The 15,000-nt window shown below is 42.0% G+C and overlaps 1 protein-coding gene across 1 annotated transcript in view; it reads left to right on the forward strand.

Moving 5' to 3' along the window:
• LOC138948629 (uncharacterized) overlaps window positions 1–15,000 on the forward strand; it is an 18,798-nt gene that overhangs the window by 2,319 nt on the left and 1,479 nt on the right. Inside the window, exons 2-9 of the mRNA XM_070320195.1 lie at window positions 3,473–3,661; window positions 4,089–4,223; window positions 5,531–5,662; window positions 6,181–6,315; window positions 9,210–9,344; window positions 12,138–12,272; window positions 13,984–14,113; window positions 14,877–14,926. Coding sequence (XP_070176296.1) covers window positions 3,473–3,661; window positions 4,089–4,223; window positions 5,531–5,662; window positions 6,181–6,315; window positions 9,210–9,344; window positions 12,138–12,272; window positions 13,984–14,113; window positions 14,877–14,926 — 1,041 coding nt within the window. The remainder of the gene's footprint in view (window positions 1–3,472; window positions 3,662–4,088; window positions 4,224–5,530; window positions 5,663–6,180; window positions 6,316–9,209; window positions 9,345–12,137; window positions 12,273–13,983; window positions 14,114–14,876; window positions 14,927–15,000) is intronic.

The following is a 15,000-nucleotide window of genomic DNA, read 5'->3' on the forward strand; positions in this document are numbered from 1 at the left end:
AGCAAGAGGAGACTGAGGGAGAGAGAGAGAGAGAGAGATGGTGAGCAAGAGGAGACTGAGGGAGAGAGAGAGAGAGAGGGTGAGCAAGAGGAGACTGAGGGAGAGAGGGCGAAAGAGAGAGGGTGAGCAAGAGGAGACTGAGGCAGAGAGAGAGAGAGAGAGATGGTGAGCAAGAGGAGGCTGAGGGGGAGAGAGAGAGAGAGATGGTGAGCAAGAGGAGACTGAGGGAGAGAGAGAGAGAGAGGGTGAGCAAGAGGAGACTGAGGGAAAGAGAGAGAGAGAGAGGGTGAGCAAGAGGAGACTGAGGGAGAGAGAGAGAGAGAGGGTGAGCAAGAGGAGACTGAGGGAGAGAGAGAGAGGGTGAGCAAGAGGAGACTGAGAGAGAGAGAGAGAAAGAGAGAGGGTGAGCAAGAGGAGACTGAGGGAGGGAGAGAGAGAGAGGGTGAGCAAGAGGAGACTGAGGGAGAGAAAGAGAGAGAGGGTGAGCAAGAGGAGACTGAGGGAGAGAGAGAGAGAGAGAGAGAGAGAGAGAGAGAGAGAGAGAGGGTGAGCAAGAGGAGACTGAGGGAGAGAGAGAGGGTGAGCAAGAGGAATCGAGACTGAGGGAGAGAGAGAGAAAGAGAGAGGGTGAGCAAGAGGAGACTGAGGGAGAGAGAGAGAAAGAGAGAGGGTGAGCAAGAGGAGACTGAGGGAGAGAGAGAGAGAGAGAGAGGGTGAGCAAGAGGAGACTGAGGGAGAGAGAGAGAGAGGGGGTGAGCAAGAGGAGACTGAGGGAGAGAGAGAGAGAGAGGGTGAGCAAGAGGAGACTGAGGGAGAGAGAGAGAGGGGGAGATATGGATGGGGTAAGGGGGAGAGAGATAGAGAGAGAGAGGGGGAGAGAGGGGGAGGGAAGGAATAGAGAGGGGGGGCGTGAAGAGGAAGAGTGAGAGAGACAGAGGGGGGAGAGGGATAGAGAGAGATGGAGGGAGAGAGAGAGAGAGAGAGGGAGAGAGAGAGAGAGATGAGGGGGGAGAGAGAGAGAGATGGGGGGAGAGAGAGAGAGAGAGAGATGGGGAGAGAGAGAGAGGGGGGGAGAGAGAGAGAGAGAGTGCAGGCATTAAGAGACTGAGGGAGAGAGAGAGAGGGGGAGATATGGATGGGATAAGGGGGGAGAGAGATAGAGAGAGAGGGGGGAGAGGGGGAGGGAAGGACTAGAGAGGGAGGGCGCGAAAAGGAAGAGTGAGAGAGACAGAGGGGGAAGAGGGATAGAGAGAGATGGGGGGAGAGAGAGAGAGAGAGAGAGAGAGAGGGAGAGAGAGAGGGAGAGAGAGAGAGAGAGATGAGGGGAGAGAGAGAGAGAGAGATGGGGGGGAGAGAGAGAGATGGAGAGAGAGAGAGAGAGAGAGAGAGAGAGAAAGGAGAAGTAACTGTAAAAGAAAAAGAATGTCCAGTATAAAAACCAATGTCCATTTTGCGTGTAACTGAAATAACATATTGTATTACAAATTCCAAACAAACACGCAAACAAAGAAAGTTATCAAGAAAGAGAGAGAGAGAGCGAGTGAAAGGGTTATAAGTCTACAGTAGGCGACATCACAATAAAAACCCTTCCGAAATAGTACCCGCTGATTTGGACACCAAAAAAAAAGAAGTCTGATCTCCTTAAAATAAAAGAAGAAAGAGAAAAAGAAAGAGAGAAAGGAAAAAGAGAGAAGAAAAAAAAGTAAAAATGTGACCCTCCACCACGAAATGAGTCGCATGTCACCTCGCGCGGTTGTGCGCTAGGCTTAATATAAATCCGGGGAGTGTCTGGTAACAGTGTGAGGGTCACCTTAGTCACAGGTTTATAACTCAAACAGTTTTCGCTCTTTTCTAAAACGGTTTTCACCACTGGGTAGAGCATAAAAAAACTCTTTAGGAAAATGTAAAAATATGAAAATCATGCAAAGGTAACATGCGACTCATTCCGTCGTGGAGGGTCACATATGTGTGTTACTACTTTCTAGTAGAACTATGTAGTGAGAACAGTATTGTAAAGTGGTTGCAGGAAGATAAGAATGAAGCCAAAATTCGTCCTTTGTTTCTTTTCCTCTCCATGTCTACCATTGAGTTTGTCATGCCTTACTTCTTTCCTGCTTCTCGGTCAATATTCGACTTTGGTTACAAACAATGTCGCATTAAAACAATGTGTTGTCATCTCTTTTACTTTTCATGGTTGCCGTATGTCATTCTGTTCAAGAATTTTGTTTAGGCAAAAAAAAAAAAATTGTCTGTTTAGGGTAACCCGACCGACCCTATCGATTTGGCGCCGACCCAAAAACTTTTTTTTGATTTCAAAAAAAAAAAGAAAAAAAAAGAGGTATTATAAGTGAATTTGAACATACACTGTAGAATCTCTCTTTCTCTCTCTCTCTTTCTCTCCCTTTCTCTCTGTTTTATTTATACGTTAGTTTTGAAACATGTATTCATCAAATATAAGAAGTGAATGTTCAGCCAACATAGCATTTACACACACACACAAAAACAAAAAAAACAAAAAAACAAAAACCTACCTACCTACCGACCCTACTTTTTTTGGTCATGTTACCCTAAACAGACAATTTTTTTTTTGGCCTTAAGGAGATACGCTTTCTTCTTGTAGTCAGTTCTTGACATGACAGTTTGGGATAATTCGGGTTCTTTGTTGGAATCAGAAATTGACAAACATCTATATCTATATACGGCTTGTGTGTGTCTGTCTGTGTGTCTGTCTGTGTGTTCGCGATTCACGGCCAAAGTTCTCGATGGATCTGCTTCAAATTTGGTGGGCATATACAGGTAGACCCCGGACACAATCGATGAAAAATTTTGAACACGTGCGTGCTCTCAGCGCGCAGCGCTGAACCGATTTTGGTTTTTCTGTACATCCATTCCCAGTAACTCTTCCTTATCTTCTCCAGTGTTTTGCGCGTTTATCTCCCTTCCTTCGTGTGGCGTCAATCGCGTACGGTGCGCGGTACCCGGCCATTGGTGCACCACTTACCCGGCGAAGCCGGGTCCGGCGAAGCCGGGTATCCGGCGAAGCCGGGTATTCATCTAGTAAATTAATATATCGATTGAACACTGGATTTCCCTTCCTTGAGCCATGTGACGTCAGAGGCCGACAAAACTTCATATTTAGGCGACCAGCCGAGACTACAAAATAGTGCATGTTTGTGTGCGTTCAATCATAAAAACTAAAAGGAATTCTAACCAGAATCGATCGACACCTACATGTTATTTGTATTTCTGACCAAAATATGACATTTTACACAGATCTCGATAGTCGTTGTTCACCTCGACCGCTGGCGCGGTCTCGGAGGAACACTGACTGTCTCGATCTGTGTAAAATGTCATATTTTGGTCAAAAATACAAACAACGTTTCACGGTGTTTTTTTCGATTCTCTTTTCCCCATTTTCCCGATCGCTGTTTCTGTCTAATCTTTGCTTCTTTGTTGCCCTTTACTCTTTCAGACAGCAGCCGCCTCTTCCCTTTCGTCATCACTGTGGATGACGCTATCTGCGTGATGATGACGTCAGACCCAGAACGTTCGTCGAGACAAAACTCGCTCAAGTGTGCATCGGTGTTGTACGGACGGAAGGTTCGAATTACCCTGCTCAGGACTGATCAGTCCCTCAATCTATGTGAATTTCAAATCTGGGGTAAGTGTGTGTATGTGTGTGCTTGTATGTGTGTGTGTGTGTGTGTGTGTGTATGTGTGTGTATGTGTGTGTGTGTGTGTGTGCGGTTTGTGTGTGTGTGTGCGTGAGTGTGTGTGTGCGTGCGTGTGTGTGTGTGTGTGTGTGCGTGCGTGTGTGTGTGTGTGCGTGCGTGCGTGTGTGTGCGTGTGCGTGCGTACGTGTGCGTGCGTGCGTGTGTGTCTGTGTATTGTCTGTCTGTTTGTGTCTCTCTGTCTGCGTCTTTGTCTGTCCTTCTCTCTGTGTCTGTCTAAACCTGTGTGCGCGTGCGCCTTGTGCATGTCTATGTCTGTGCGTGAGTGTGCGCATTGGCGTTTTTGTGTGCACCTGGTTGGCCGTGTGTGACCAATACTAGTTATATCTTACCAAGTGTTTGCTTTATTGTACACAGTTCCAAAAGGTGTCTCCCAGTGTGAAGCTGGAATGTGGGGACCAAGCTGTCATTATTTTGCCGGATGTAACGAAAAGTGTGGAAAGGGACATCCCAACAATTTCTGTGATCAGGGAAACGGAACCTGTTATGACGGTACGATTTCCAGCTGTTTACCTTTCCCAGTCTACGTACGAGGTGTCTGGGAACACCTCCGCGCGGAGGGGTTTTGCGGCCAGCGCAGCAAAGAGAAAGAGAAAAATTGTTCTCGGGCTCGTGCGGCAGCAAGCACTATGCCTCGATATTGTTTCCTGTTGTTTTGTCGCCTATAAACTGACGAATAAATACTTGATGGCATATTTATTAACTCTATCCCATTGGTTTCAAAAGCCGGTGTCACGTTTCCTCTCCCATCAGACAGCATAAACTACAACATTACTTAAATCCAGCTTTACACTTGGAATTCAGGCATCACGCAGTAGCACAATAGTATTGTAATTTAATCAATGAAGTTGAGTTTAGAATGACACGGATTCTGTGATTGGTCAGATTAGCAGTGTTCAATTATCGGGGAACACCGGGAATCAACTCCTTGAGTACCTGCTTTTGAATTTCCGAACAATAATTTCTAATAATCTCAATTAAATTTAAAGTACATTTTCAGATGATACTGTATAGTACGAGGAATGATCTGGAGAACACGAGAAAAATGAACCTACTTGTATGAATGTCTCAGGTCAATGATCATAAAAAGTATTGTAGAATTTCAAAGAAAAAACTGTGAAGGTGTATCCAGTTCAGAGATGACGTCATTAAACCGTAACGTTGTACAATGACGAGGTTTCAGTTATATGAAGCTGTTCTATGTGCTTCAAAGCGTGGTTTTTTTTAAACAAGCGCCATGAACAATTCTATGTCTATGGAGGACTGTAGCTGGGTTATGATACAAGGCAATTGCTCCAGATTTGAAGACAGTTACGGGAATCACAACTTGACAATACAGTAGCGGGCATTTGTGACGTTTCAAAAACAAGGCAACAGAGCAACTGATTAAAATATTGAAAGCATTGTGTTCATTGTCAAGGAGCGTTTTATTTACATGCATGTACTTACCGATATGGCTTAATATTCAAACTTCACGAATATTTCGACTGCCATGCACTACTAAATTGTTATCGTAGTAAAAACAACTCATGTTTGTATATTTGTAATGAAATGAGGTGTAAAAGAAAGTTTTTAATCTGTCGGTGTTCTTTGTGTGACTGTTCGTTTCTTTTCTGTATCTAGCACTGCCTGTGTGTGTGCACGGTTGCAGGATTGTGTGAGTAATTTGAAGGGATACTGTAATCTGGGCTAGTTACGTGCGCCAAACAATCTCCACGAAAATCCTATTTGATCCTTTTGTTTGGAGAATACCTCGGACATGTATACTGTTCAACAATGATAATTATCCTGTGTCTCAGGCTGTGTGGCAGGCAGGTATGGAGACTGGTGCGACACACCCTGCCGAAGGGGATGTCTGAACAACGTGTGTGACCGCCAGACAGGTCTGTGTACAGAGTGTTATGGCAACTACCACGGAGGTAACTGTACAGGTAAACATTCCGCACGTGATATTCGTTAAGAAACACTCACACACACGCAGACACACAAGCACGCGTGCACTCACTTACCCACGCACGCACGCACGAACACACGCACGCAAGCACGCACGCACGCACATACACACACATTCACACACAAACACGCAAGTGCGCACGTACGCAAACACAAGCACACGCACACACGTACGCACGCGCGCTCGAACGCACGTACGCACGCACGCACGCACCCAAGGACGCACGCACGCACACACACACACACACACACACACACACACACACACACACACACACACACAAACACACTCTTGTTTTCTTTATTTGTTCTGATCCCTGCTTAGTTTGTTGGAAAAATAATAGTTCAATAATTCAATTTATTAATGTTTGTGTATTTTGGTTTAGTCCCAAAACAACAATACTCAAGACGTTGCCATTCGCATGCAACGAATAATGTCCATCGTGTCACTACACAAACCTTTTCACCTTACGAGTGTGGGTTCTTCTGTTTGCAGACTGTGTGGCGGGAAAGTATGGACATTTCTGCAGTTTGTCATGTCGTAGCTCTGGTTGCCTGGACAACTCTTGTGACAAAACTACAGGGCTCTGCGCTGACTGTCCTCAAAACTTCGTGGGAAGCCTCTGCGATGGTGAGTACGCGTGTACGATGCTTTGCACTGAAAGTATGTGGCAACTTCAGATACGTTCCTCCTTTTAGGCCAAAAAAAAAATAGGTCTGTTTACGGTAACCCGACCGACCCTATTTTTTTCGCGCGACCCTAGACTTTTTTTTGGCATTTGGGGAAAAAAAAAAATAAATAAATAACGTAAAAATATGGTTTTTTGGGGAAAAAAAAAATCCCGACCTACCGACCCTATTTGTTTGGCCTATGTTACCGTAAACAGACCTCTTTTTTTTGGCCTTACCAAATCGTAAATAGACGAATTCCGAAAATAAATGTGTCGGGTTTGTATAGGTTGTGAACGAGTATACGTACATCACGTGCCGTCATTCCGCACTTTCAAAATAACATCCTGAAGAATGCAGTTTGCCGAAATATTGAACAAGTCGCGTAAGGCGAAATAACAACATTTAGTCAAGCTGTCGAACTCTAGTCTCACAGAATGAAACTGAACGCACTGCTTTTTTCACCAAGACCACATACTCGTATAGTTTCGTCAGTCCACCGCTCGTGGCAAAGGCAGTGAAATCGACAAGCCATGCAGAATTATAGTGCGGTAGTGGTCGCGCTGAGCAGGATAACACGCTTTTCTGTATCATATCTATATGTTTTGTAATCAGGGACCGACAAGGAATAAGATGAAATTGTTTTTAAATCGATTACGGAAAATTAATTTTAATCATAATTTTCATATTTTTGATTTCCAGAGCTTGTTTGTAATACAAATATAACATATGTATATGTGTTTGGAATCAGAAAATGACGAAGAATAAGATGAAAATTTTTTTGGATCGTTTAAATTATTTTAATTACAAGTTTCCGATTTTTAATGACCAAACTCATTCATTAGTTTTTAAGCCACCAAGCTGAAATGTAATACCAAAGTCCGGCCTTCGTCGAAGATTGCTTGGCCAAAATTTCAATCAATATGATTGAAAAATGAGGGTGTGACAGTGCCGCCTTAACTTGTACAAAAAGCCGGATATGACGTCATCAAAGGTATTTATCGAAAAAAAGAAAACAATGTCCGGGAATATCATTCCCAGGAACTCTCATGTCAAATTTCATAAATATCGGTCCAGTAGTTTAGTCTGAATCGCTCTACACACACACGCACAGACAGACAGACACAATCAATCAATCAATGAGGCTTATGAGGCTTATATCGCGCATATTCCGTGGGTACAGTTCTAGGCGCTCTGCAGTGATGCCGTGTGAGATGAAATTTTATACGGCCAGTAATTGCAGCCATTTCGGCGCATATTTACCTTTCACGGCCTATTATTCCAAGTCACACGGGTATAGGTAGACAATAATATTAACACACACACACACACACACACACACACACACACACACACACACACACACACACACACACACACACACACACATACACCACGACCCTCGTCTCGATTCCCCCTCTATGTTAAAACATTTAGTCAAAACTTGTAAAAAGACAAATCTAACCTGGTTACGGATGTGTCCACTTTGTTGAAAGGTTGGGAAAAACTGAATACTCTTGCTTTAATGGCCTGTCCAGACACTCCCGGCCGACCCTGTCCACATTTGACTTATGCTCAAAACGGCCCCGTTGGGGGCGCCGCAGCGTGCTATGATCGCGAAGCGTTATTTGCAGAAGAATAGCGCGTGTTCTAATTTCTATGACACAGACATAGAACGACGGAAATTTGACCAATCAGAGCAAACCAGAGCGATGACGTCAGCCGCTCGCGGCGCAGCAGTCGAATGCAACTGAACCTTCTTGTCAGGTGACCCGCTCCACTGATACCGCGTTGTGAAAAAAATCGTCGATGTGTGGCCACTCGGCAAATCCCGCGCGACGCACAAAACGGCCTGCGGCGCATAGAGCGTAAAACGGCGTCCAAGTCTGGACAGGGCTTTACTAATGAAATCGTTCACGTGCTCCTTGTCCACGTGTTTCAGACACACCCCTCGCTATAGTGACTGGCATATAATTTCACGTTGGAAAGTTGGCTTCACTAAAAGCAAGAGTTATCACTCTTTCATACATTCCATACAAATCTAACAGTTATTTCCGAACACCGCCTATTACCATAGTTCTGTCCTGGTTGTATTATAATGGGTTATGGGAGCTTGCGTCTACTTAGATACAACCGTAAACATACGAGGGCCAAGTGAGAAGTAACGAGCCCGACCAGGAAGGAATTGACTTAGACATTCAATACTTGGCATGAATTAAACAAGGTTCTTATGAAGACTTCATGCAAGATATGACATGACTGCGGACTATACAGAGTCGGATTTTTGTTGAATTTATGCTTTAACTGACACCAGTGTCAAACTGCATTATATCAGAAAAAAATCCCCTTCTACACAGGAAGAACACACATATTGTTACATTATTTATGTGTGTGTGTGTGTCTCTCTCTAAGTAAAAAGATGGTCTACTACTGAGAACAAGCCTATGCAGATCTCCGGCGGTTTAAATGTTGCGTTGAAGTAGAGGTCCGTGCGTGCGTGCACTTGTGTGTGTTGTTGTTGTTGTTGTTGTTGTTGTTGTTGTTGTTGTTGTTGTTGTTGTTGTTGTTGTTGTTGTTTTGTTGTTGTTGTTGTTGTTGTTGTTGTTGTTGTTGTTGTACTTGTTGTTGTTGTTGATGTTGTTGTTGGTGTTGGTGTTGGTGTTGTTGTTGTTGTTGTTGTGGTTTTGTTGAGATAAGATAAGATTAAAAAACTTTCATGTCCATTTTCATTTTACATAAACAAGAAAATTTGTCTTTTTGCACCACATCGCATTTCTAATAACACAAACACACGATCATAAAGCATAATTGAACATAATGTTCACTTGTTGTTGTTATCTCGATACATGTCTGCAGGCTGTATAGCAGGTCAACACGGCTGTGACTGCAGCTTTCCCTGTTTGAGCTCTAGCTGCCTCAACAACCAGTGTAACAGAACGACGGGGCTCTGTGACCAGTGTCCTGAAAATTTAACTGGATACCTCTGTGATGGTGAGTACAATGTACATCTTTGAGGGGAGGGGGGGTAGGGAGGGTCTTATTGGCAGAGCACTGGACTTGTTCGAATCCGGGCTGGGTCGGTCATGGGCCAACGTCGTTTGCAGACTCAGAGACGGTATTCACGTCCAATCCACGTGTCACCACTGTGGCACACACAACTTCATTATGAGTTTAATTGCAGTTTCCATTCGTGAACTGACAAAGAAATGTATTACATTTCTGTATCAAAATAACTTTAATATGATAAAGTTCCAACTTTTCTTTTCCACAACAACAAGAAGTTTTGTTTAGCTTAATTCTGTTTATAAAATATAATTGACAAGAATTTTAAATTGGTGCTGATATTTTAAAATGAAGTAGTCAGTTAATTGTTGTTTTGTTTTCGCAATGATATGTACTGATGCATATAGTCATAACCCGTGAATATTTTATTTTTGAGTTATGAAATCCTTTTTTTTTCTTTTTTTTTAACAAGATAACAATACAAATGTACTGTCATTTTATTGTTATCTTGTTCTAGTTCTCTCCCCTACAGTCCCTTGCTCCATTTAAAAAAAAAATGTATTTCTTTTCATCGAAATGATCGAGCTTATAAATGTATATGTTGAAACAGTTTGCATTTCTTTTTACATTTAGTCAAGTTTTGTTTTTTCTTGTATTTTTGTTTTGTTGTGCATCCTACTTTCCGCTGAGAGAAAGCGACGAGTATTTCCATCGATGTAACAATAATAGTAATGGAATCATTGAAAAGTATGCAACCTCAGACACTGCTGTAACTCCTGTGTCGTGAATCTCGTTGCCGATAGCTGCTTTCCATTGGGTGTAAGCTACCCGAATTCCCAAGCAATGAGTCCAAGTTATGACATAAATGTGCTAACAAGTTAACCTTCTCTGCATGGACAATAGAGGAATTCGGTGCATTCATGTGCATGGACAATAGAGGAATTCGGTGCATTCATGTGCATAGACAATAGAAGAATTCCGTGCATTCATGTGCATGAACAATAGAGGAATTCCGTGCATTCATGTGCATGAACAATAGAGGAATTCCGTGCATTCATGTGCATGGACAATAGAGGAATTCGGTGCATTCATGTGCATGAACAATAGAGGAATTCGGTGCATTCATGTGCATGGACAATAGAGGAATTCGGTGCATTCATGTGCATGAACAATAGAGGAATTCGGTGCATTCATGTGCATGGACAATAGAGGAATTCGGTGCATTCATGTGCATGAACAATAGAGGAATTCGGTGCATTCATGTGCATGAACAATAGAGGAATTCCGTGCATTCATGTGCATGAACAATAGAGGAATTCGGTACATTCATGAGCATGGACAATAGAGGAATTCGGGTTTGCATGGGTTGTGAAAGGGTAATACGTCGTACCTTTGCTTTTGATAAGACAAACACTCCATGGGCCAATCACTAGCGAGGGGTGTGTCTGAAACACGTGGACAATTAAGAAGCACATGTGGATTATTTGTCACACTAAAAGCACGGGTGTCACGCGTGATTGTTCTGAAAAGTGACTATTACATGATTGTTCTGAAAGTCTTCTATTTATTTCATCGTAATCATGTAAGCCCTCATTCGTGATTGTTCTGAAAGCTTACTAATTTACATGATTGTTCTGAAACTCTACTAAAGGTAAACTTGCTTCACCCGTGAAATGTTGTCAGATGTATGGAACATGCCTTTCGATCCATTTTTGGTGACCTAGCCACCTAAGCATGGCAAAGAGGAAAATCAAAAGTTTCTATGTGTCCCTTTAAACCTGTAATTAGAATTTTGAGTTGGGAATACTCAAGAAGAATCATTACATTTTTGAAGATTATAAATAATTTTTGTCTTTGAACATTTAATTTCAATGTTGAGTTGAGAACAATAAAGAAGACATGTTCAAAGACATGTATGAAACGTATTACTTGTTGAGTTTGTATTCATTGGGCGGAGGTATAAATATCAATTTCACTTAAGATTTAGTATCATTGTATCAAAATATTGTTCCATTTACATACAGAAATACACACAGACAGACGGACAAAGTGAATCCAGTATACCCCCTCCAACTTCATTGGGCTGGGGTATAAATATCAATATCACTTAAGCTTTAGTATCATTGTATCAAAATATTGTTCCATATACATACAGACATATACACAGACAGATGGACAAAGTGAATCCAGTATACCCCCCTCCAACTTCGTTGGGCAGGGGTATACATATTGTTCCATATCTGACAACATTTTACGGGTGAAGCAAGTTTACCTTTAGTAGAGTTTCAGAACAATCATGTAAATTAGTAAGTTTTCAGAACAATCACATATGAGGGCTTACATGATTACGATGAAATAAATAGTAGACTTTCAGAACAATCATGTAATAGTCACTTTTCAGAACAATTACGCGTGACACACGGGTATTCACTCGTTGGGTTTGTATGGACTGTGAACAATCTCTTAAGTCATAATGCAATTCAAGTCTCCCTCGGGAATGTCGCCAATATTCCGAACATCGTCTATTGGGTGACAATTTTAAAATTCCTTCATGAATATTGGCGACATTCCCGAGGGAGACTTGAATTGTTTATGAAGAGTTTTGGGATGGAATTCTGAAATGTTAAGGCGGTATGTCGATGTGATGTGTTGAGTGGTTATTATAAAGTAAGTGCGTGTGTGCATGCTTGTTTGTGTGCGTGTTCGTGCGTGCTTGCTTGTGTGTGTGTGTGTGTGTGCGTGTGTGTGTGTGTGTGTGTGTGTTTGTGTGTGTGCATGTAGAGTGCAATCCAGGCAGACATGGCGAGAACTGCAGTATACCCTGCCTCAGCAGCAACTGTTCCAACGACCAGTGTGACAGAGAAACCGGACTGTGTGTAGCTTGTCCTGATGGCCTCATCGGAGGTCTCTGCACAGGTAAAAGAACACATGAATCTGAACGCTCTCTGTGCTCGTTACATTTTTGCTCGTTTGTTCTAGAATGAAATAATAAACCGTCTGGAGCCAATTAATGGGACTCGTGCAATACAAAAGTTATTTTGTAATAGAAGTAGTAGTAGTAGTTTTAGTAGTAGTAGGAGGAGGAGGAGGAGGAGTTTAAGTAGTAGTAGTAGTAGTAGGAGGAGGAGGAGGAGGAGTTTAAGTAGTAGTAGGAGGAGGAGTAGGAGTAGTAGTAGTTGTAGTAGTAGCTTAAGTAGTAATAGTTTAAGTAGTAGTAGGAGGAGGAGGAGTTGTAGTATAGTTAGTTAGTTGTTGCTTTTTGGGTCCAGCGGACCATATAGACCAAATCAGGACCCCTGTAGTTGTAGTAGTAGTTGTAGTAGTAGTACAGTGGTCGCCGCTTAATAAAGCCACTTCTGGACCGACGAAAAATGGCTTTAATAAGCGGCGGATTTATTAACCGGCGGTCCAGGAATACGTAATTTTCGAAAGAAAAAAAATCTTCTCTTTTGTTTACGTCACTCAGTCACTTTCTTTCGTCATTTACACTTGTTTGAATCTAAACAAAACTTCACGAAGGATGTTGAACTTTTGTTTTAATTATGTACATGTACGTGTACTTTGATCACTTCGGTACATCAATAATTTCACTGTCACCGTCACGAATCATTACTCGGCAGAGAAGAACGATTTTATGAGTGTTTGTTTGTTGGTCGTCTTCCACAAGATAATGTGAGTTTTAGTCACAAACTACGTGATTTCTCTGAGAAAACTGGCTTTAATAAGCGGCGGGTTGGTTTTATTAACCGGCTTTTTCTAATACATAAGATATAGTGATAAATCCGGACCGTCTGAAATCGGCTTTTATAAGCGGCTGGCTCTATTAACCGCGGTTTTATTAAGCGGCGTCCACTGTAGTAGTTGTAGTAGTAATCTCCTCTGGATCCCTGTTTGTGGAAAACTTGCATGCCCACTGAAACATTCTCTTGCGAATTGGAGACAAAGAAGATGTGACTTTAGGGTATCTATTGTATCGTGCGTAACGCGCTCGTTCATTTAGCTCGAAAACACTTCATTATTTCAAATATTAGTTAGGAAAATGCAAACAGTGGTCAATAACGACTCTTCTAATTTGGAGTTTTGATTCTTCATTGCAATACTCTTGGCGCTGAAACACGAATTCCAAACACATATTTTTGCAAACTTGTATGTTGTGTCATGATTCCCAACACAAAGGGAATCGGTTGAACTCTTCGGTTAGTTTTTTCTTGCGGGAATTTCCCTTTTAAATGAATGTTTTGCTGTTTAGAAATTAAAACAAAAAATCCAACGTACTGTCTTGAAAGATACTCTTGGTGTTTCTGTTTTCAGTTGCGTTGTAACTTTCTGTGTGGTTTTTTTTTTCCATTTCTAAATTTCTTTTTCTTACTTATTTTATTTTGTTTGATTTTCCCCCCAGCTATCTACTTGTTATTATATACTGTTCTCATTAGTTATTGTACTTTTGTTTTGTTTGTACTTACCATTTAATGTTTATGGTTTGCAGATGAATTAATCCATTGATACATTTACTTTTGTCTTTTATCATTTTCTCTTTATGATTTACAGATCAATGAATCCATTAATCTATGTATTGTTTATTAATGTATCTATTCAGTCATCTATTTCTTCAAATATAAAATCACAGTCAACCACATGGAGACAACCTCTACAGTGAAATATGCAGAGCGAAAAGGCGATGATGGAACAGGCAAAATCATTGGTGCGATTTTTGGCGTAGGACTCTTAATGACCATCACTGGTGTTGCTGTTTTTTGGTAAGCACAAACAACAACAACAACAACAACAAACACCAACAACAAACACACGAACATCGAACACACACGCACGCACACACATACATACACACACACACGCACAAAAACACACACACACACACACACACGCACACACACACACACACACACACACACACACACACACACACACACACACACACACGCACACACACACGCACACAACAAACAAATAAAAAAACAAATATTCAACTCAACCAACCAAACCAAACACACAAACGAAAGTGCTTTTACGCATAGATTTCTAGTCAAGGGTTGGCTAGCCAAACACTAGGGCTGTGGGGGCCTAGCGTCCTCAAAGGTAGCTAACCCACTGGGGACAATGTATTTGTTGATATGCTGATGACAAAGAAGCTAGCCAAAGTTGCCAGTTTGTTACTGTTTTTATACTAATACGAATAAACCCATACACACATGTTTTTGTCTTCACATTTTGGAGTGATTGTGTGTGTGTGTGTGTGTGTGTGTGTGTGTGTGTGTGTGTGTGTGTGTGTGTGCGTGTGTGTGTGTGTGTTTGAGTGTGAGTGTGTGTGTGTGCGTGTGTCTGTACGTGTGTGTGTGCGTGTGTGTGTGTGTTTGAGTGTGAGTGAGTGTGTGTGTGTGTGTGTGTGTGTGTGTGTGTGTGTGTGTGTGTGTGTGTGTGTGTGTGTGTGTGTGTGTTTGCTATCGCTCCACCCTTTGATATGTTGTTAACCTGTCGTCTTTCTTGCTTTTTTTCTGACAGTTGGTACCGCAGATCAAAAATAGTTGCAGAGGAAAACATCGAAGAAACAGGTTGGCAATTTCAAATATATTCATTGGAATATGTTATCGAAAATGATGTTATTTTTTTCCTGTGTGTGTGTGGG

Source organism: Littorina saxatilis, linkage group LG15, assembly GCF_037325665.1.
Source record: "Littorina saxatilis isolate snail1 linkage group LG15, US_GU_Lsax_2.0, whole genome shotgun sequence".
NCBI classification, from domain to species: Eukaryota; Metazoa; Mollusca; class Gastropoda; order Littorinimorpha; family Littorinidae; genus Littorina; species Littorina saxatilis.